At 39.8% G+C, this 22,084-nt stretch overlaps 1 protein-coding gene and 1 long non-coding RNA gene across 2 annotated transcripts in view; both read left to right on the top strand.

The window, feature by feature from the left end:
- LOC135217225 (uncharacterized) overlaps positions 1-1,264 on the top strand; it is a 70,267-nt gene extending 69,003 nt beyond the window's left edge. Inside the window, exon 3 of the long non-coding RNA XR_010315084.1 lies at positions 970-1,264. This is a non-coding gene — a long non-coding RNA (uncharacterized LOC135217225). The remainder of the gene's footprint in view (positions 1-969) is intronic.
- Positions 1,265-2,318: 1,054 nt separating this feature from the next.
- LOC135217637 (cyclin-dependent kinase 4-like) overlaps positions 2,319-22,084 on the top strand; it is a 309,114-nt gene continuing 289,348 nt past the window's right edge. The window contains exon 1 of the mRNA XM_064253603.1: positions 2,319-2,569. Coding sequence (XP_064109673.1) covers positions 2,319-2,569 — 251 coding nt within the window. The remainder of the gene's footprint in view (positions 2,570-22,084) is intronic.

Here is a 22,084-nt window from a genome sequence, read left to right as displayed (position 1 = left end):
GAGCGTATTTGAATGTCAAGTCGGTATGTTTATTAACCATTGGAATTAGTGAAGCTAAATGTTCCTGAATATTTTTTTTTTTTTTTAGAACATACGCCGACCCTCCAACAGACTTTTGCATAATGTGTAACTATAGTAGATTCACATCAGGCGTGCATTTGACGTTTAGGCCAGTCCCTTACGATGCGCCTGATTGGCTGTTGATAAGCCAATCACAGGGCTGGAAACTCTCAGTCTCTCGAGAGAGTTCCTGAAAGACTTATCCCTCAGGAAAGATGGAACATTCATCTTGCCTATGTGAACTTTCAAGAGAGACTGAAAGTTTCTACCCCTGTGATTAGCTTATCATCAGCCAATCAACTTCAGATACCCGGTTGATGTGAATCTATTATAGCTGTAAAAACTGTAACCTCTCGATGAGATTTTGATGTCCACGACACGGGGCGATGATATTGCAGAAACATTGTTAATTATTTATAGTTTTTTTGCAATATTATGATGATGATGATGAATGTATTCAGTATGATTCATTGGAAACATATTATGATGATGATGACTGTTAATTAAACTTTTCTTTTGAAAGTAATGTACTACGTCTGTATTCAGCACGATTACGAGGAAACATTTAATTTTTTTTTCTGGATGGGCTAGTTTTCATCTCGTAAATTTTCCGTTAATTGATTCACAGCTTTTAAGTGGATCCTTATCGATAAATAGATAAATTATTACGTCTGTAGGATGGTTACGGTGTGTGTGTGTGTATGTGTGTGTGTAATTTTTTTCACTGTTTTCATACCATGTTTTTGAATCTTGTTAATTCGTTTTGAATGCAGTGGTAGTTATGGTTTCAATGTGTTGATATTACTGCTTTGATGCCTGCCTCTGTTTTAAGAATAATATTGCTCGAATGCTGTTAGTTCTTGACGTTCCTTGAAGTGACTTTTTTTCTCTCTCTCTCTCCCTTTGCAGATGGTCCTCAACAACGACTGGGGTGTTCGCCCGCCCGTGAGTCCTCTGCCATGGTAACCGTGAGCCCGGCGGTGCCGGTCGCCAGCTCCGTCGTCGGCTTTGGGCTCTGTTGACGAGTCCGCCGCCCAGCCACACCCGCCACACACGCCCGTAGTGCCTACGACTCCCCTCCCTCCACACTTTACCCCCTCCTCCCCCTCCTCTTGCTACTACTCCTCCTTCTCCTCCTCTAGCGCTTCCGAAAGGAAGGAAGGAAGGAACAGAAGGCTCTCTGAAAGAGAGAGAGAGAGGAGGAGAGAGAAGAGAGCCTTCCCCCTACCCCCCCCCCCCCACCCCCCCCCCTTCTTCACCACGCCCACCCCCCGCGTGTGGTGTGACACCATCACCGCCTGTGGCGGAATTTGTCCATCTGTTGTTGTGTCATCGAGCAGTGCCAACCGTCCCCCCCAAAAAGGCTTCTGTGATGACCATGGCAAGTTCTGGTAGCGGTGCCGGGGAGTCGGGCGGCGGCAAGACGGGCGGGTCTCGCGCCCCCCCTTCTGCCACTGAAGGTCCCCAACAGCCCCCCGTCACCGCCCCTGCCTCCGCCGCCGCCGCCGCCGCCTCCGCCTCCGCCTCCGTCAGTTCCGTCGCCGATCTGCCCCAAAGCGAACGAAAGCTACGAAAAGAAGTCATGCATCCATCGGGAATGGTAGTGGGCGGGGGGGAGGGAAGGGGAGGGGCGGGTGCTTCCTCTCTGGGGGCGTCCTCCTTTCAGATAGAGTGATATAGTGATACTTTCTTTTTAAGTCACAATTTTACAATGTTGTATACCTAACAGAAGTCTGTGTAAACAACAAATTTGGATATTGTTGACATATTGTTTTTAATAATTAACCTGTATTGGTAAAACTTAATAATTAACCTGTATTTATAAAATTTAATAATTTAACCTGCATTTGTCAAATTTGATAATTAACCTGCATTTGTAAAATTTAAGAATTTAACCTGTATTTGTAAAATTTAATAATTTAACCTGTATTTGCAAGATTTAATATTTAACCTGCTTATGTAAAATTTAATATTTAACCTGCATATGTAAAATTTGATAGTTAACATGTATTTGTAAAGTTACATTTACACTAGTTATAACCCATAAGAGGGAGGTAAAGATAGAATAGTTTTATTTCAGTATCCCGTTTGAGATGATGCAAATCACATTAACTTGTAAATTTTTTCCTCGTTGGCCATATTATAGACGTACCCACACAATTGAGTGGGCATTCTATTTAATTGTACTGCTTTTCAGCTAGAAGGTTGGCAGGAGTTTTTTTCACGATACTGGCCACCAGAGCGAGAATCATTTCAAAATGGTGGCGTGGTTAAATCCCCGTATGTTATATAACCGACTGATTCATGATGATGATGTCAGTGCTTCTTTTTCACCAGGTGCGTACGGCACGGTGTATTTGGCCCGTGACCGCAACAACGTAGACAGGGCGGTGGCACTGAAGAAAATACGAATAACCCTACACGAAGACATCGGCGTCCCCGTGAACGCCGTGCGGGAGATCGCTCTCCTGAAGCAGCTCGAACGATTCGAACATCCGAATATTGTCAGGTGAGTGATTGTTCGAAACCCTGCAGGGATTCTTTCTTGGCTGCCCTTTAGTTTGGTAGTTGTATTGGAATTGCCAGGTGAGTGACTAGCTGTTCGAAACCCTACATTCAAGCAGTGTTATTCTTTGGTTTGGTAGTGTTTATTGGAACTTGTTTATATTCCGTTCCTGTCCCTGCGTTTCCTGGCTCGTGAACTTTCTTCCTCCACTTTCCCCCCTTTTTTTTTAGAATATCTCTCTCTCTCTCTCTCTCTCTCTCTCTCTCTCTCTCTCTCTCTCTCTCTCTCTCTCTCTCTCTCTCTATATATATATATATATATATATATATATATATATACATATATATATATACATATACACATATATATATATAATATATATATATATATATATATATATATATATATATATATATGTGTGTGTGTGTGTGTGTGTGTGTGTGTGTGTGTGTGTGTGTGTCAGTAGATCAGTAGAAGGATCCACAGTAATGATTTTGATTAGCAATACGAAATATATATGAGGGTCCTTTTATTGATAACTGAGAGCCACGATACGGTATTTTTATATTTCAAACACACACATAGAGAGAGAGAGAGAGAGAGAGAGAGAGAGAGAGAGAGAGAGAGAGAGAGAGAGAGAGAGAGAGAAATCTAAAAGAAATTAGCTGGGTAAACAGGTAACTTGATGGCAGAGCCTCATCGGATTGGTGTAGACTTTTGTCCTTTGGTCAATAAAAGTCTCCATGACGCGATGTAGTATGTTATGATTCGTATTGTGAGTTCGAGTACCATTTCGTGTCAGTCAGAGGTCTTGAGATTTGACCAGTAGCACCCCACTGGCTGAACAGGAGAGGAGGAGGAGAGAGACCAATGGAACTTCTCTGGGCACTGGTTAATGTCTTGTGGCCGATAACCGCCGGGGGGAGACAGTTCCACAGATTATATTATAGGCTGTCGGTGTAGATTATGAGAAATGAGGAAACCTGCGGAGGGCGGAGAAAAACATCTGACACCGTGTCTATGATTACGATGGAATTGAAGGCCGAAAGATATCACCAGATTTAAAGGATGGGGTGGTAGATTAGGAACCCCTTCTCTTTTTTTTTCCTTGTTCTTCTTCCTAGCTCTAAGCCGGGAACTGTATGGAAGACAATATACACACGTACTATTACCCTCGCGAAACACAGTGGGATTTCCGTCTTGTCGTTCTGTTCGGGTGTAGTTCATTGATTCTCTTGACCATATTGACGAGCAGTGAACTGGGATGGGTGTGATGAGGTACATATAGGTACTACTCTTTTTGTTGAGCTTTATAGAGATGGAAGTTGGTTTGGGATGTGTGGGATGAGGTATATATCCATAACGTTTGTAGTTACTACTCTCTCTATTGTGCTTTATAGAAATGGAGGTTGGCTGGTCGTCTATTAGGTATATTAGTTAGCAGGCCTGGTATGAACCTCTGGACTCTGCAAAGCAACCGATATGGTGGGGATCGATTGGCTGTATTTATTATGTTCGAGCGTTCCTTGATTCTGTTCCATGCGAGGGATTGTAGATTCTCACCAACCGAGCGTTCCTTGATTCTGTTCAGTGCAAGCCATAGTAGATTCACAACAACCGTGCATCATCTCACTGGCGAGCACAGTTAGCCGAGAACGCCGGGGATCGGTGTAGGATTTGCCAGCGCGAGGAGAGGAGACTGCATTTCGCGTTGGTGGATACAGGAGAAGATACCGGGATTGATGACGCCTTTGTAGCTAGCAGGGAGGAATGAATGAGGCTGTTGCAGCTGCTGTTGCTGCTGCTATTGCTGCTGCTGATGCTGCAGACAGGCTGCTGATAAGATGAGAGGACGGTGAGAGAGGTTGATGGAAAGTGTGGCGTGACGGTGATGATCGTTTGAGATGGGCGACGATGATATATGGAGGAGGAAATGAGAGAGAGAGAGAGAGAGAGAGAGAGAGAGAGAATAGTCTGACTCTGGAGTGAGATGGTTGCATTGTCAGTACCCTTCCATAGTATACAGGGTGTCCATAAAGTCCCAGAACCATTACAATATTTATTGCTCGGAATGGTACTGAGACTTTATGGACACCCTGTACGTTTTGACAGTATGGGGGGTCTATCACTTGCGTCCACACACACACACACACACACACACACACACACACACACACAGAGTGAGAGAGAATATCGTTGCCTGTTTTGTATAAAATTTGTCTGGAAAATGTAAAATAATTAGAGAAAACACCTACCACGAAAGCCAACATGCATGAGGTGTTTCCGTGTAATAACACCGAGGTGTTGTATATTTGTCGTGCTTTTGCTCAGACATTATCCGAATGCTGTACATTTTCTTCTTTGCAATTTGTTGTTGGATGTTTAGCTGGCCTTATGCCAGCACGGGCTCTTGCTCATAGAGCAGCCCGTAGTCTTTTCAGGTTCTGATATGCAGGAAGAAATGTGTTGGAGCATGTTGCACGATATGAAAAATAATTTGACTCTTGGAAAAACTGATGCAATATGCTCACTTCTGATGGACATTCTGAAAATTGAAATGTAATGATGTAAGAATGTTATCTATTAAACGTCACAGCAGCATCGAATTGTTTTGAAAACATATTATCGTCAGATGTTATTCATGTCATGGAGTAACGATCTACTTGTTTTTCCCGAATATTTGCCAGACGATCTCCCCACCATTTAGTGATGACGGGCGTAGCGGACGAGACTTCAGATCAGAGATGCCAATCTCCAGCCCTGTCTTTCTTTTTAAACATTTTCGTACCTCGAGGACTGGGAAGAGCTTCGACTCGAACCAGCCCTGCCCTCAGCAGCAGCAGCAGCAGGCAGCTCTCTCTCTGGGTACTGGGTAGACGACGCCTCGTCATTCCATCATCATCCCTTTTGCGCGGTTGCCCGCGTAGCAGCTGTCGCTTTTGCCCGGGTATGCTGCTGGCCACACTGCTGGCCCCGCCGAAAACCCACGGGTGTGTGGGCTATACTTGCTGCTCGAGAGCCTTCTGATAGAAGGAAAGAGTGTGTGAGGGAGAGAGAGAGAGAGAGAAAGAAAGGCGGGGGGGGGGGGGGGGGGGGGGGGGGAGAGGGGACTAGTTTTTTTTTTTTTTTTTTTTTTTTTTTTTTTTTTTTTTTTTTTTTTTTTTTTTTTTTTTTTTTTTTTTTTTTTTTTTTTTTTTTTTTTTTTTTTTTTTTTTTTTTTTTTTTTTTTTTATATGCTTCATCTTCGAAGGGAAACGCCACTTGGTAGAGGGGAGTCTGGATTTCTTTTTTTTATTTTCAATTTTTTTATGCTTCCCAACCTTTTAACTTAGAAGTATCCTTGCAAATTATTTATTTTTTTTTTTTTATTTAGAGTCTTCCCCCAAATAATGGTGTGTGATTCAATACGATTCTATGGCACACCGGATTGAATTAGAACTCCGAAGGATGTTGATTGTTCGTTCATAAAATCGTTTCCTTGAATTTCATTCTCCAAATTTACGTCAGGTGAACCCCACAATTGCCTGTGTTCCTAATGACCCGTCCGAGGTTATCCTCCAGTTAAAAGCACAGCCCTTTAAATCTAGCGAGAACCGCTGCTGGATGGATTATTTTTTTTTTTTTTTTTTTTTTTTTTTTTTTTTTTTTTTTTTTTTGTGCAGAACCTCTCGGCGTCAACCAGCATTTATCAGGTTCTTTGCTCTAGGGTGGCATAGTGGTCACGCCGAGTTGATGGTAAGATTACATGGTACTGGGATCGAGTTCGAAAGGGTTTTTACCCTCTCTCTCTCTCTCTCTCTCTCTCTCTCTCTCCTCTCTCTCTCTCTCTCTCTCTCAATTACATCGTATGATCAACGTTCCATCCCCCCGTCAGTGCACCTCATTCAGTGCAATGTAGGCATTACTTGAGGATTCTTTCATTCCTTTTACTGTACCTCTGTTCATATTCTCTCTCTTCCATCCTACTGTCCACCCTCTCCTAACAGTTGTTTCATAGTGCAACTGCTTTAACGTTTTCCTCCTGTTACACCTTTCGAACCCCTTCACTGTCAATTTCCGTTTCAGCACTGAATGCCCTTAGTTGCCCCAGTGCTGGGCCTAATGCCAAAAATCTATGTATAGCTCAAATCATATCCTTGTTCGATCCCAAATCGGACAAGAAGGGAGATGCTTTGCGTTTTGGAGTCAGAGTATTTCTGTTGAACAGAGCAGTGAAGTATGTAGATGGTTTTTAGTCGACTGTTGTGGATTGCGGAGAGAGCGGTTTGGGGCGTTTGGAAGTTAACAGACGTGAGTGATCAGCGCTCAGTCAAAAATGATAACATCGCTTAATTGAAAACTGGAGGACCTCTACCAATGGTAATCCCCGCCACACGTGAATGAAACCTACAAGATTCTCTCTCTCTCTCTCTCTCTCTCTCTCTCTCTCTCTCTCTCTCTCTCTCTGTGATGTGCATCGTTCATATTTTATTTGTTCCATAAAAACCTTCAAAATCCTTTATTCGATGAAGATATTAGTATTCCTTCTGAATTTAAAACTTTGAGATGTATACTCTAATGAGCTTTGTTTATATTTTATTTGTTCCATAAAAAAATACTGCCAAATCTTCGGTGAAGATGTTAGTATTCTTTCTGAATTTAAAACTGAGATTTAAATAAAGTTTTTTTTTTTGGAAAATAATAGGGTTTTAATGTTATTCTTGTCATTTGTCGTTTTATTCTCTGTTCATTTCTGTTATGAATAATTAATGTTGGGTGTACTGGACGTGCTATGAAAAGTTAATTCAAATCGCTTGCGCCAATTTGATTAGAGAGAGAGAGAGAGAGAGAGAGAGAGAGAGAGAGAGAGAATGATGCTTATGGTGCTTATGGATAAAATAGGAGAAAGAGGAGAGAAGGATAGAGAGTTTGTTTATGAACTAAGAGAGAGAGAGAGAGAGAGAGGAGAAGAGAGAGAGAGAGAGAGAGAGAGAGAGAGAGAGAGAAAGGATGCGGGTGCTGTTTTTGCACGAGTAATGAGATCCTAATGGTTGGTTGCTCTCCCTCAACGATGACCCTGGGATGGGGGGAGGGGGGGGGGGGGGGGAGGGGGGCTGCGAAAGGATGGAGAAATGCCCAGTGCCATAGCATGTCTGTGAATATATTAAGAATAACAGGATGGCGAGAGAGATTTATTTTATTCTGTTATAGTTTTCCAGAAAAAAAAACTACGAGGAAGAACTTTATGGGTAAATGTATATATATTCAGTATATATTCCGTTATGTATTTAGAATGTTATGTTTTCCACGTTTATTGCCTAAGGATGGATAAAATTAATTTACAATATATTTTTTTTTTTTTTCTCTAAAAAATATTACTGATTTTGTAAGTGTGGTCCTTCCATTAACTTTCATTTGATTTATGTTGATAATGTTGTTGGAATGCGGTAGCCTTCTATTGTTTTTAGGATAATTTTAATCATTGTAGAGAGCACTATATATATATATATATATATATATTATATTATATATATATTATATATATATATATATATAGAGAGAGAGAGAGAGAGAGATCGAGAGAGAGAGGAGAGAGAGAGAGAATTAGATGAAGATATAGGAAATTGTAAAAATTATGCTGGCATAAGGTCACTTTGTATACCAGGGAAGGTGTTTTAAGGATTGTGGTTGGGAAAGGTAAAACGCAAAATAGATGAAATAGGTATTGATAGTCGGGAGAGAAACGGCGTTCGTATAGGAAATGTGTAGCTCAAGTATTTATTGTGGAAGCGAAGTGTGAGTTGTGTAAAAAGATAGGAATGGCTTTTGAAAAATTGCGATTGAACGTTTCTGTAATATAGAATTGAAGCTTAGACACGGTAATGGTGTTTGATTTAGAAGTGGTTCTGAGAAAAGGGTGATGCTGGAGTTAGACGTAAAAAAATAGACGCAGATGGACAGATGTTGTGTAAGGAAATGGGTCGTAGATATTCCCAAGTGTGAGGAAACTGTACATGAGAAAATTGTAGTTTTTTTTTCGACATTATCATCTCAACTCAGTTAAACAAACTGTTTATTTAAACTTCTTGCTACCCATGAATTTCACTGTAAAATTGTATGTTAAGTTAGGCATGTGAAGAATTTAGATTTTTTTTACATCATTCTCTCTCTCTCTCTCTCTCTCTCTCTCTCTCTCTCTCTCTCTCTCTCTCTCTCTCTCTCTCTATGTCGATTGCTTGCTTGCTTTTTAGGCAGGCATTGCATGAATCAATTTTAAATACATCCCCAGTGGAATCCAAGGTCTTCCTTTGAATTACCCAGTGGGGACTTGAATCTTAAAGAAAGAATAATCCAGACGCTCCTGTTCCTCCTCCTCCTCCTCCTCCTCCTCCCTCCCTCCCTCTCCCTCCATCCTTTCCCAGACCCCCTGCTCTCCCTTCCCCCTCCCCCTTCTCCACTTTTTTTCTTTTGGGCTAAATGTTTTTATCGGTATGCGACTGGAGGAGATGGCTGATCTCCATCTTATCTCTTTAAAAAGATTGTATTTGAGATGCTGCTCTCAGAGCCTGATCGCATGTGGGGCCATTGTCTTGGTGGTTCCATTGTCTCAAGGAATGAGGAGATGATCTCAGATGCTGAGGAGGAGGAGACCTAAGAACTCGAGTTTGAAGAGGAGAGAGTTCAGATTGGCTGAGGAAGGAAGGAAGGAATGGATTGGGTTTTTATTCAGATGAAAGTACAGAGACAAAACCGTTTTGTGTAGTCTATGTGTATGTGCAAATGAGGAAGCTCTATTTTCTGTATTATTGCAGCATACTGCAAGAACTTCAGTTCTCGTATATGTACAAACTGCAAAAATCTTGATTTTTTTCCTTTATGTTCAAACTGCATTTTCGTATATGTACGAACTGCAAAAATCTTGATTTTTTTCTTTTGTTCAAACAGCAAATTCGTTTTTTATACATAAGTAAACCTTTCAAAAAGATAGATAAAAAAAAAAACTTAAAAAAAGAAGCTTTTTACACATGCACAGATTGCAAGAAGTAAGAAAGAGCATTGGTCCAGTTTTCTATCGTTTGTGAAAGGGACGTACAGCTTGGAGTTTGGTATAAAGAGAGTTTTTTATTTTTTTTAAATGAAGTTTTGATATGAAGACTTTGTGAGGAAATTAGTCAAAGGGCAAAGTCCTCTCCCTTGAACCTTTTATTTAATATGTAATGTTTCCGTCCTGAATAGCTTAGCTGTGTTGGACAGTTATTAACTGCGCAAGAAGTAGCAATAAATCTATAAGGTTTTATTCGATAGCAGGGTTGGTAATTATTAAAAATCATTATATTTTATTTTTTTTAATTTGAAAGCAAATAAATTGAAAAATGTGGTTTGGAAGTTAATAGAACTCAAGCATAACTGTGCTGCATCAATTTATTTTGATATATATATAAAAAAATTGCAAGTACATACTTTAGGCCAGAACTGGAAACCTAAAAAATAAATCAATATTAATTCTGTCATAAAATAAATTTTCAGGGAAAAAAAGATTGAAAAAGCATGCAACAAATAAAAAAGTAAAAACAAATAAATAAAAATCAAATAAATTACTGATTTTTTTGTTTTTTTATGAAAAAATAAAAAAAATTACCAACCTTGTTCGATAGCATTTTTTTTTACTTTTTACTGCAAGGAGTCCAGATTGGAAGCGAAAAGCGGTACTGGAGCGTGTGGTTGGAGGGCACCGCAGGGGCATTGCAGGGGCATTAAGGAATGCTATTGCATGTATAGGGTATCGGAAGAAATCGCCACTGCTGCCACCAGACACCAAGGTATCCCATTCATCACCAGTCCGCCCCCATCACACTACCACCACATTAATTCTTTTCAACCCCCATCACGATTCCACAATTACACAAAGAGGTGGCCTCGTTTTTTTTTTTTTTTTTTTTTTTTTTTTTTTTTTTTTTTTTTGTTTTTTTTTTTTTTTTTTTTCTCTCCATCAAATTTCGAAGATTACCCACGTGTAGTAGTAGAGTGGTTGGTATTCCGCTCTTTATGCATCCCCCACCCCCCCCTGCCCTTTGCTGATTGATCCCGCTTTGTGTAGATAGGAAAGGAGAAGAAAAAAAGGGAGGTCCCCCCCCTCCTTTTTTTTTTTTTTTTTTTTTTTTTTTTTTTTTTTTTTTTTTTTTTTTTTTTTTTTTACCAACTTTGATTACCGGTTATCAAAGATACGTGTTGCCTATATTATATAGAAGTCATGTCTTCGATAGCTGGCATCAAACTTGATGAATACATTTTTGTGAGACGTAGCGATTTGGTATGTTTTCCCGGAATGTGCCAGTTGCGTCAAAAGGACTAGTTCATCTTCAACAGTAGAGAGCCTCATTGGCGTGATCGGTATGGTTTTGACCTGCCACCTCGATGTCAGCGATTTCGATTCTTGGGCATTCCACTGATGGGTTAGAGATGCGCGTTTTTGGTGAAAGAAGTTCACTCTCAAAGTGGTTCGGAAGTCACGTAAAGCCGTTGGTTGCTCCCGTTGCTGAATAACCACTGCTGGTTCCATGCAACGTAAAAACACCAACACAAACAAACAAACAAACAAACAAACAAATCCATTGAGCAGGGCCGGAAGAGAAGCTCTGACAGTAAGGCATCGCTTTTGTAAAGTCCTTTGGCAGGAATGGTGCCTGTTCGCGTTGATGATAAATAAGGTGTCTTTGATTTGAATTTAAGCTTAGCAAGGACATCACCCGTTCAGGCTTATATAAGAAATTAAAAACCAGGTGAATGCTTTTCATCTGCGTTTTTATGCGATAGGTTACTCAAAAGCTTTTAATTCATTAATAAAAAGTCTTCAAAACGGGCATAGTCGAATATGTCTCGGACTCCTTTTCGTGTACTGTCGCGCGCGCGCGCGCGCACACACACACACACACACACACACACACACACACACACACACACATATATATATATATATATATGTATATATATTACTCTCTGTAACGTCATTTTGGAGTCTCTCTCTCTCTCTCTCTCTCTCTCTCTCTCCTCTCTCTCTCTCTCTCTCTACTCTCTCATATGACATTCTTTATACTATTCTTATCCAAGGTCGAGGCCTTATGTTAAAGGCACTATGAAGTGACTGTGATAGTCCTCTCTCTCTCTCTCTCTCTCTCTCTCTCTCTCTCTCTCTCTCTCTCTCTCTCTCTCTCTCTCTCTCTCTGGAGCATCCTTTCCCTAGCACCAATGGCCTGCCATCCACTTGACCGCATTTGCCACAAAAAAAAAAAAAAAAAAAAAAAAAAAAAGAAAGAGACGCCGAGGGAGATGCCCAGTTTGTTATGGTCCCGCAAAACCCAAAAAGATAATAGATAAAACTTCGATAACAAGGAACAAGAGATGGTTCGTGTAGCTCTTATGTCGAGTCAGGAGGAGAAAAACAGTCTGAATGCCGATGTTTGGTTTTGTTATTATCACGGAAGGTTATTACATATATATATATATATATATATATATATATATATATATATATATATATATATAATATACATATACATATACATATAGATAGAATAGATAGATGATAGATTAGACTATTGTTGGGCCTCAATTCTTTATTATTATTATTATTAGTTATATTATTAAAAAAAAATTATTATTATTATTATTATTATTATTATTATTCATTATTATTATTATTATTGATTATTATTGTTCAAAATAATCTCATTCGCATGAGTTACTCAAATGGTAAAGAAATCCACTATGGTGTTTATTAAATATTTTATATATACACCATTGTGGATTTCTTCACTGTTATTATTATTATTATTATTATTATTAATATTATTATATTATTATTCTTATTATTATTATTATTATTATTATTATTATTAATTATTATTGTTGTTCAAATAACCTCATTCGCCTGAGTTACTCAAATAAAGAAATCCACTATGGTTTTTATTAAATATTTTATATATACACCATTGTGGATTTCTTCACTGTTATTATTATTATTATTATTATTATTATTATTATTATTATTATTATTATATTGCTGAATATTGTTGTTGTTATTATGGGAGTAAATACTTTTTCTTGCTGGATTTTAGTTTACTCAGTTTATTGAGTTACTCTGTGACGCTCGTACAGTCCATCTGAAGTAAAATACTGTCTATACATTTAATGGAATTTATTTATCACGTTGCCAAGTATGATAAGGAAACAGCACGACAACTCCACGACCTTTTTTTGCAACCCTCCTTTTGCACGACTTCTCCTCCAAACTCCATACCAGCACACGAGATTGCCCAGCGTTTTAAAGACAGCCCATAAAGTCGACGAGAACGAAATGCAAGACTGTATCCGACATTCCTCTGGAGCAGTCATATAACCCTAATAGAACACATAAAAGCCTAATGGGGTAGATGTTCCAATCGGCTTGTTATTTCAGTCTACGATGCGCTCTCTCTCTCTCTCTCTCTCTCTCTCTCCTCCTCTCTCCCCTCTCTCTCCTCCTCCTCTCTCTCTCTCTCTCTAAAATGACTGGGATAACCGCATAAAATGTTAATATGGTCACAACGACGCTAAACGTCTACAATAAAAATGTTGGCTCTAGGTCTAGCGGGGCTGCTATCTCCCGTTTTCTGTGGTCGCACCGGTGGTGAGTTCCGAGCCGTCTTTGAAACCGAATCCGGGAACTGTCATGAATGCGGTAGCGATAGACGCTTATTTTAACGTTTTGCTCATGTGTACGTTAGGGGTGAGTTACTACTGTCGTCTTGATGACTTCATAATGAAAGTAGTTGCTTTTGGGATGTCCACCTATAGAAAGATAATGGCTGTAATGGCTGTGCGAAACAGGTTTATTGACGCCAGTGAGTTATTTCTCTCATTACGAAGGAAATATAATTTCCGATAGCGAGGCTCACCTCTTTTTATCTTGGCGATTAAGGTTGTTTAATGTTCCGATAAAAAAAAAAAGAAACAGGAGAACGGGATGCCTAATGAGTAGTGCATAAAGGCTGTATCTATCTGATGAAGATTAAGGATTGCATTTTATGATGTCAGACCATTCGAAGAGAGCTATCACCTCAAATATATTGCTCACTAGTGGCGTGGTCGGTATGGTGTTGGCGTGCCGCACACCTCGGTAGCCGGGAGTTCGATTCTCGGACATTCCATTGCGGGGTCAGAGATGTGTATTTCTGGTGATTGGTGTTCACTCGACGTGGTTCAGAAGTCACGTAAATACGTGAATCCGTTGGTCCCGTTGCTGAATAACCACTGGGGTCCCATGCAACATCAAAACACCATACAAACAAAGAAATTGAAACTTCCTTCATAGAAGGGACTGATTTTTTTTTGTGATGTATTAAAAGTACATACATAGATTTATTTTTTTTTTGTTATTTATTTTGATATATATAATTTGCGATACTTAATTGTATATAAATAAGAAATCTGTTTTAATTTTCGATATCCATTTTTTTATTTACCTTGGATAAGAGTATTTATTTAAGAATTGTGTTGTGTAACAATTTACTGTGGATTGGCGTTGCATCAAAACATTTGAGCTTTTAATTCATCTGTATTTTTCGTTTCTTCAAGTATTGGTTTCCTGCTTTTGAGGCAGTGACTCCATTTATTTATGATGTATTAATTTGTTAATTCATCATTATTCTGATAACTGATCTTTTTTTCGGTACTTCCCATTACCTCCTGCTAGCTACTTCTTTTGAAAGAACGCCAAATTCTTTAGTCCCGTAGAAGGGGTAGTGCCGTCAGTGCACCTCATTCGGTGCAATGTAGGCATTACTTGAGGTTCTTTGCAGCGTCCCTTCCATGGCCCCTAGCTACAACTACTTTCATTCCTTTTACTGCATTTCCGTTCATATTCTCTTTATTCCATCTATACTGTCCACCCTCTCGTATCAATTGTTTCATAGTATAACTGCTTTGAGGTTTTCCTCCTGTGGCACCGTTTCAAACCTTTTCACTGTTAATTTCCATTTCAGCGCTGAATGACCTTAGTTGCCCCAGTACTTGGCATTATGCCAGAAAAATCTATGCAAATCAAATCATATTCTTTGGAAGGTTGAACTTCAAGTTAGTGGCTACTTTGGTGGGCTTGTTCCAAATGAATAGGTCTTTTGACTTTAATCCCAGGGCGATAGGACTCATATCCCCCCCCCATACCCCTGCCACATAGTCCGTGAATAACTATCAGAAATAAACAAAGCATTCCTCTCGCGTGTTCGTTTTGTCACCGTCATTTATACAGCTTAAAGGAACACGAGTCATGAGCACCGAGAGACGAGAGGAGAGAGAGAGAGCCACATTCATCATTGTCATAGGACTGTATCACCCATCACCGAGATTCGGGGGAGGGTTGTCGGCATTCCTTTTGTGCGAACGGGATCGCGCAAGCAAGCACTTGCGCGCACTTTTATATATTTGAGGTTTTCTTGTGCGTGGTGGTTTAGTACTGTGAGGTCTATGAGGTCTATGAACGTATTTCATAATAACTTAAACAATTAGTTTCGGATATTTGTATTACATTTCGCTAGTGTGTGTTGTATATATATATATATATATATATATATATATATATATATATATATATATATTATATATATATATATAATCTAATAAAAGGAGTGAACCCAAATTGGCTTAAGTGTGGATGGATCTCTTGGTATAAATACCGCCTCTTCTGTAACTTTTCTCATTCATCTACGTGAAAAGAGAGAGAGACAGCAGTCTCTGAAATGTAGTATGTTTTCTTTCTCTTATCTTTTGACGTTTTTATGGGCTCCTTTTATTAGATGGAATTCTGTTGTAACAACATTTTTACTAGTCATATATATATATATATATATATATCTATATATATATATATATCTATCATATATATATATAGATATATATATATATAATATATATATATATATATACGAATTAAAAAGCAGTGATATAGCAATACCAGCATCCCATTGATATTCTGTTCGGAGGGAAAGAAGGCATCCGGAGTATGAGAAATATGCGGGGGCTTTTCTTTTATGATTATTATTTTTTTGTCTTTTTGTCCATTTTTATAGGGGATCATGATTAGCAGATGGTTATGCGTGTTTTGTGGTCACGCATTAGAGATTTAATTTCTCTCTCTCTCTCTCTCTCTCTCTCTCTCTGTGTGTGTGTGTGTGTGTGTCACGATCAAAAGAAAAAAAAACTTAAGAATCATCTCCAAGTATGTGATCTTGGACCCCGCGTAACTTCCGCCTACTTTTTGAAGCACGTATGGGGAGAAATGACTGGGCCGTTGTCTGGTTGAGTGGCGTAACATCACGGTTATAATGAGATTAAGTGTGGCGTTGATCTGAGAGGCAGAGTTTTTTTTTTTTTTTTTTTTGTTTTTTTTTTTTTTTTTTTTTTTTTTTTTTTTTTTTTGTTTTTTTTTTTTTTTTTTTTTTTTTTTTTTTTTCTTTTTTTCTTCATGGAGGCCAGTGTGCGCGATTAGGGGAACGCGCCAGAACTGATAGATTTTTGGCTTTTGGACGAGCCCTAAATGAACGGAATCCATGTACTAGAGTTTTGCGGCCTCTTGGATATCTCAGATATTCATACATTTCGGAATAGGTAGTACAAAAACGTTTAATAACGAGGCGACAGTGTAAAATGAACAGCGTTCTGTCGTAACAGAGCGAGTGAGTGCTGTGTGACGCAGGACGAGGGTTGTTGACGCTGATAAGTAAAACGTCAAAAGTTGAAACGTTCGAGCAGATAATATAATATCGTTCTGGCTCTGTGTGAGTGAGACTGTCAGTGTCGGGATGGAAGGGAGGAGGGTTTGAGGCAGCTTCTTATATTCGCCCCCCCCCCCCCCCTCCCCCCCCCCCCCCCCCCCTAGTCCCTGGTGTTGAGGAAATGAAATGTGAAAAAAGGAAGGAAATAAGGAAGGCGTGATTGTGATTGGTAACAAGGGTAGATTAAGAGGGATCATGGGAGGGTTTGAGTCATTCCCTCCTCCCCCTCCCACCCGTGTCCCAGGTGTTGAGAAATATGAAATAAGGAAGGCGTGATTTTGATATCAGGGTATTTTCGTGTTAAACGTCAGTTTTCAGTTGTCTAAATACGTTGAGAGAGAAAAAGAGGATGGCTGGTTTCCCTAAGATATCAATGACTAGCGGAGATTAAACTACGCATGTGCAGTACCATGCTTGTTGCACACCGCTGGTCGTCCAGTTAGCAGCAAAGGTGGAGGCAGCACTGGATCTGGTCAGGACTAGGATGCGGTACCCATGGTAGATTATAGAATATACCTTGGGGGGTACCCATCAGGAAATTCTGTATGACATCTGCACCTGAATCCTGCAGCGATCTGCGGGCGGGGGCATGGGCCTGGCAACCCCACCCCCCAAAAAAATCCTTGCAATCAATCCTTGGGGGGGGGGGGCGAAGGGGTATAGTAATGTGGATATATGGGGTATGGTAATGTGGGAAATATATATATATATTAATATATATATATTATAATATCTATATTATATATATTATTATAATATATATATATATATAGAGAGAGAGAGAGAGAGAGAGAGAGAGATATGTATATGTAATATAATATATGTATATATATATATATATATATAATATATATATATATATATATATAATATATATATATATATAATACGACGCATGTATATAGTGTGTGTGTGTATGAGAGAGAGAGAGAGAGATAGACTTGTATCAATAAGCCTCAATATCTGGGAGTCATCGGTACTTATGCATCCAGTTAGAAAACGCGCCCAAGCGTTTATATTCGTCCTATGGCCAACTACCCTTCACCTCGTCAGTCGTTAAGGTTGTTCCTTCTCAGGATAAGGTTCGGGGGAACACCGTGATCGAGATTAGGATAAGGCCGGGTATCCTGGATAGGCCACGCGAATGGGGGGCGGGGGTGGGGGGGGGGCGTTTCCCGAAGGAATTGGCCTTTTCTCTCCCCTCTTCGCCCGAGAGCCTCGTTCCTTCCAAGATGTTTTCTCTAAGTTTAGGACCTGACTTCAATCCATCCTGCCACTCTCGTCCCTGAAAAAGGATTTTTTTTTTTTTTTTTTTTTTTTTTTGCGGTTTTCGCCATTCTCTCTCTCTCTCTCTCTCTCTCTCTCTCTCTCTCTCTCTCTCTCTCTCTCTCTCTCTGAGGGGGTATTTAAAAGCATGGGGTCCACATTTTTTAAAGCCCTTTTATGGTAGTCCTAAGGAATTTGAATTGGGAAGTTTCTCTTCGGTTCTCTTTGTGTAATAGGATGAGCGGGATTTACGTGAAATGCCGAGAGATTTGTAGGCTATCTTTGATGGGATTTGCTTTAAAAAAAAAAATGTGATATTACGATGCGCCTTTTGTGAAGATTTTCTCAGACTGTGCCATGTCTGGTAAATTTATTTTTTGAGATTTTCAATAAAAAAAATTTCCCTTCACTTTTATTATCGCGGAGTCGTTTTTAATTATATATTTTAAATGTTCTTCTTATTATAACCTTTAGTCCTTTTTCCTCTTACTACTCCGACGCAATGGTATCGCTCTCATCTCTAAAGCTGAAGAACCCGCGTTCGATCCCCAAACTTGCGCGGTTGGAGGGTGAAGTGGTAAGGGGGCGTCCCTGTAGAAATCCGTAGCTATTTTGACTTGTGAAGTATTTGCCCTTAGATGTTAGTCGACGTAAGTGGTCGTCATTTAGGCGTTGGAGCGCCTCAGTGGCATGGTCGGCTTGGGGTTGTCCTGACACTTCGGTGGCCGCGAGTTCGATTCTCGGCCATTCTATTGAGGGGTGAGAGATGTGTATTTCTGGTGATAGAAGCTCACGGATCTCGACGTGGTTCGGAGGTCACGTAAAGCCGTTGGTCCCGTTGCTGAATAACCATACTGGTTCCGTGCAGCGGAAAAACACCACACAAACAAACAAACAATTTAGGTGTTAGGACGGAGTTAAGTGAAGGGGGAAAATTAACACTTCGAGGATTAGTAGTCCTGTTAAAATGAAATCCGTCATTTCGATACTTAGAAGAAATGGGAGGGACCTCCGTGAAGTGTATAGTCCGCTTCTCATCATAGGAAAGAAAACTCTCTCTCTCTCTCTCTCTCTCTCTCTCTCTCTCTCTCTCTCTCTCTCTCTCTCTCTCTCTCTCTGACGCACTTCTCCCTGTCTCGGTTTTTGATACCCTTGACGAAGTGTGAAATCGGCATCACTGTGTCTCATCGCTATCGCGCCGCCAGGGGCTACAATAGGGCCCTATCTCGCCCTTATCAGCGGGCGGAGAGCGAAGCCCGCGAAATCGCTATCAACGTCATCAGCGCTCGCCGACGGGCGGGCAGAAAATCGTCATCTATGTTATCTGCGCTGGCTCCTCGTGTGATTGCGTGGCTGGGAGGGGGGAGGGGGGAGGAGGAGGATGCTATCTGCGCTGACTCCTCGTGTGACTGCTTGGGTGGAGGAGGAGGAGGAAGGAAGCAAGGACGCGGAAAATTTGACGATTTCGAGGCAGTTTATGTGATAATCCCAGGATGAAATTTTATCTGCGCGAGTTCAGGTCAGTAATTCAGAAACGAAAATCTGTCCGTCCTTTGCCGTAGTTGTTTGAGTCAGAAGAGACTGGTAATCTTAGTTTGGTTGAAGTAATTTTGCTATACCTTTTTGTTTTGCCAAACGAAAGTAATTGTTGAACTGTCAACAGATTACGAATTGTTGATTTTCATGGAATTGTGACGGATTTTTGGTGGTTAAAGTTAAGATAATTTTATTTTATTTTATTTCATTTATAATTCAAAATTCATTGTGAAGTGTCAACAGATTACGAAATCTCGATTTTCATGTGAATTTTTCCGGATTTTTGGTGGTTAAAGTTGAGATAATTTTATTTATTTTTTATATAATTCAAAATTCATTGTGTAACGTTCTGCAAAGTTATGCGTATGTTCAGTTAGGTCTTTGGGAACCTATCTGGACTAAAAAATGAATCAGTAATTTGTCGAGATACATAATTCATTGTAGTTTTAGTAATTGCTTTCAGGTTCTCGAGTATTAACCAGCGCTTACACATGCACGATTCAGCGTCTTTGTTTATCTTTTATACATGAATTATCTGTGCATCTAAATCAACTCGAGTGAAATGTAAAGTTGTCGATGCAGTTGATATACAAATTTTAAAATTATATTTTTCAGTGTAGTGGTGCTGTAAAACGCAGGTAGAACCTGTAGAACTGTACGTACGTACATCATACTGTGTCCTGTTTTGAAAGCTATGTGAGTAGATGTACATGTAAACATTGGTAATGTTTATAGTTTTACATCGAAAAATTATTCCAAAAGTTTTTCCAACGATTCACATTGCAAGGGAATATGGCAGCACAAAGATCAGAAAGTGTACTGTTTAAGAAAATATGCAATAAGTGTATTCAATCAAATTATACAGGCTCTCTTAGTATCTCTCTTTACGTTTAGTATTCCGCCTCCTTTGAGGGAATTGAGGAATTTGTTTTATATTATAAAACGATGAGGTCACACGTATATAACGTTCCACGTCACGCGTAGGCCTACCAGTTTTTTTTTTTTTTTTTTTTTTTTTTTTTTTTTTTCCTCGATTTTGTCACGCGGGTCCTGTCTCCCGCAGGAGGCCCAAACGGAGGATCTTGAAGTCATGTTCCAAGTGAGGAGAGCGACAGAGAGATGGCTATTTAGGAAATTCTTGGGATGTGATAAGCCTTGCCAAAATTCTAAGGCTCCTGAAGGAGGAATCAGGAGGCTGCTAAGAAGGGTTAGATTGTCAAGGAGGCTTCTCAGAAGGGTTAGATTGTCAACCTTCCCCTTCCCCTTCCCCCCTCCCCACCCCACCCCCCTTGTAAAAGGATTAGATCGTGAAAAAGGCACGGTAGGGATTAGGTAGACGAGGTTAGGGTGTTATGGCAGGTTTTAAAAGTCGTAGGCACATCGTTGTCTTATCTGCGGGTTATGACCTGGTCTCCTTCTAAAGGCAGGAGCCCGAGGGAGGAAGTTATAGGATATGACGGCGGGGCATGTGATATTTTTCATGCCATCCTTAGCCGCATTATTGTTTTCTTTGTTGATATTATTATTTTGCTACCACTCAAGCGACAAGGGCCCTCTTGCATTACATCCCGAAATAAAAATTTTAAACTCATAAAAAAAATATCACAATAATTAGGTGGCTGCAACATGTCATTTTTCAGTAATCATGCTCACTTTACTTTTGTCTAGACTGTTAAGTGGCCTCTCCCAGGGTATATTTATGATGTCCAAGAGACTGGGGTGGGCGCTCCATACACGCCTCTATCTGTAGGGTCCATCTTCGCGAACAGGGTCGCAGCGAAATTGGCCAGAGTTTTGTGCTAAATTGAAAAGGCATGTCTTCCGTGGCATGTAAGGTTATTGCTGGGGAGGGAGGGAGGGAGGGAGAGCAGTTCTTGAGACCAGTGTCACCTGCCTTCGGTCGTTTCAAACGCAGGATGTTTTATGGTCCCTCCAGAAGAAGGTATTCGCAAACCCAGATGGTATTCGCGATTCCCTCGGGAAGTGGTGGGCTAAGCTGGTGGTGAAGATAAAAGTCGAAGATGAGGAAGAAGAAGAAAGAGAAGGGACACGATGATTTACGAAGGGAGATTGGAAAAGTTGAGGTTTTCACGTAATCAGAACTCGGAAGAGGTGAGGGAAGGTGAGGTTGTGCCATAATACATCTAATCGTTCTTGAATATTAAAAGTACATACATACATACATACATACTACATACATACATACATACATACATACAATAAGCAAATGCCACATGAAAATGATAGGTACAAATCCAAGCGCTTTCGTCTTTACTAAGACATAGTCGTACCTTGACAATGTCTTGGTTAAAGACGAAAGCGCTTGGATTTCTGCCTATCATTTTCCTGTGGTATTCGCTTACTTAATGAGGTCACGTGCATCTACTGTGATTTTTTAAGCATACTTACATACATACATACATACATACATACATACATACATACGAAGAAAGTGAACCAATGGGGTACCAGATCTTTTGCCTATGCATTAGGGCATTCTCAAGTATCCTGGCGAGTTTCAGAATTCCTTCAAGAAACGACATTAAGATCTTTTAGTGTCACATACTTGTTAAACACATCGTTATAGTTTCGTTAAATGCGATGAGAGTTTTGAAATAATTATGAGATATTTGTTAAAACGTTGATCATTTTTATCTAGGTTTAATTTCATATAAGAGTGATAACTGTGTACCTCAAGTACGTAAAAATGAGAGAGTACTTTGGTTGATATGTAGAGAGAAGGGACATATTCTTAATATCGCGAATTGCATCAGTGATTCAATAACAGTTGTTGTTTGTGATAAAACCCATTTTTAATTGATGCCAATGAAAACCATGATGATTCGCGACTCACTTTATATCTCCATAAATGAAACGATGATTCGCTATTCACTTTTATCTTTCAGTAAATGAAACCACTGGGTTGAAT

Source organism: Macrobrachium nipponense, chromosome 7, assembly GCF_015104395.2.
Source record: "Macrobrachium nipponense isolate FS-2020 chromosome 7, ASM1510439v2, whole genome shotgun sequence".
NCBI lineage: Eukaryota > Metazoa > Arthropoda > Malacostraca > Decapoda > Palaemonidae > Macrobrachium > Macrobrachium nipponense.
The sequence above is the reverse complement of the archived record's forward strand: the minus strand, read 5'-3'. Positions and strand labels throughout refer to the sequence as shown.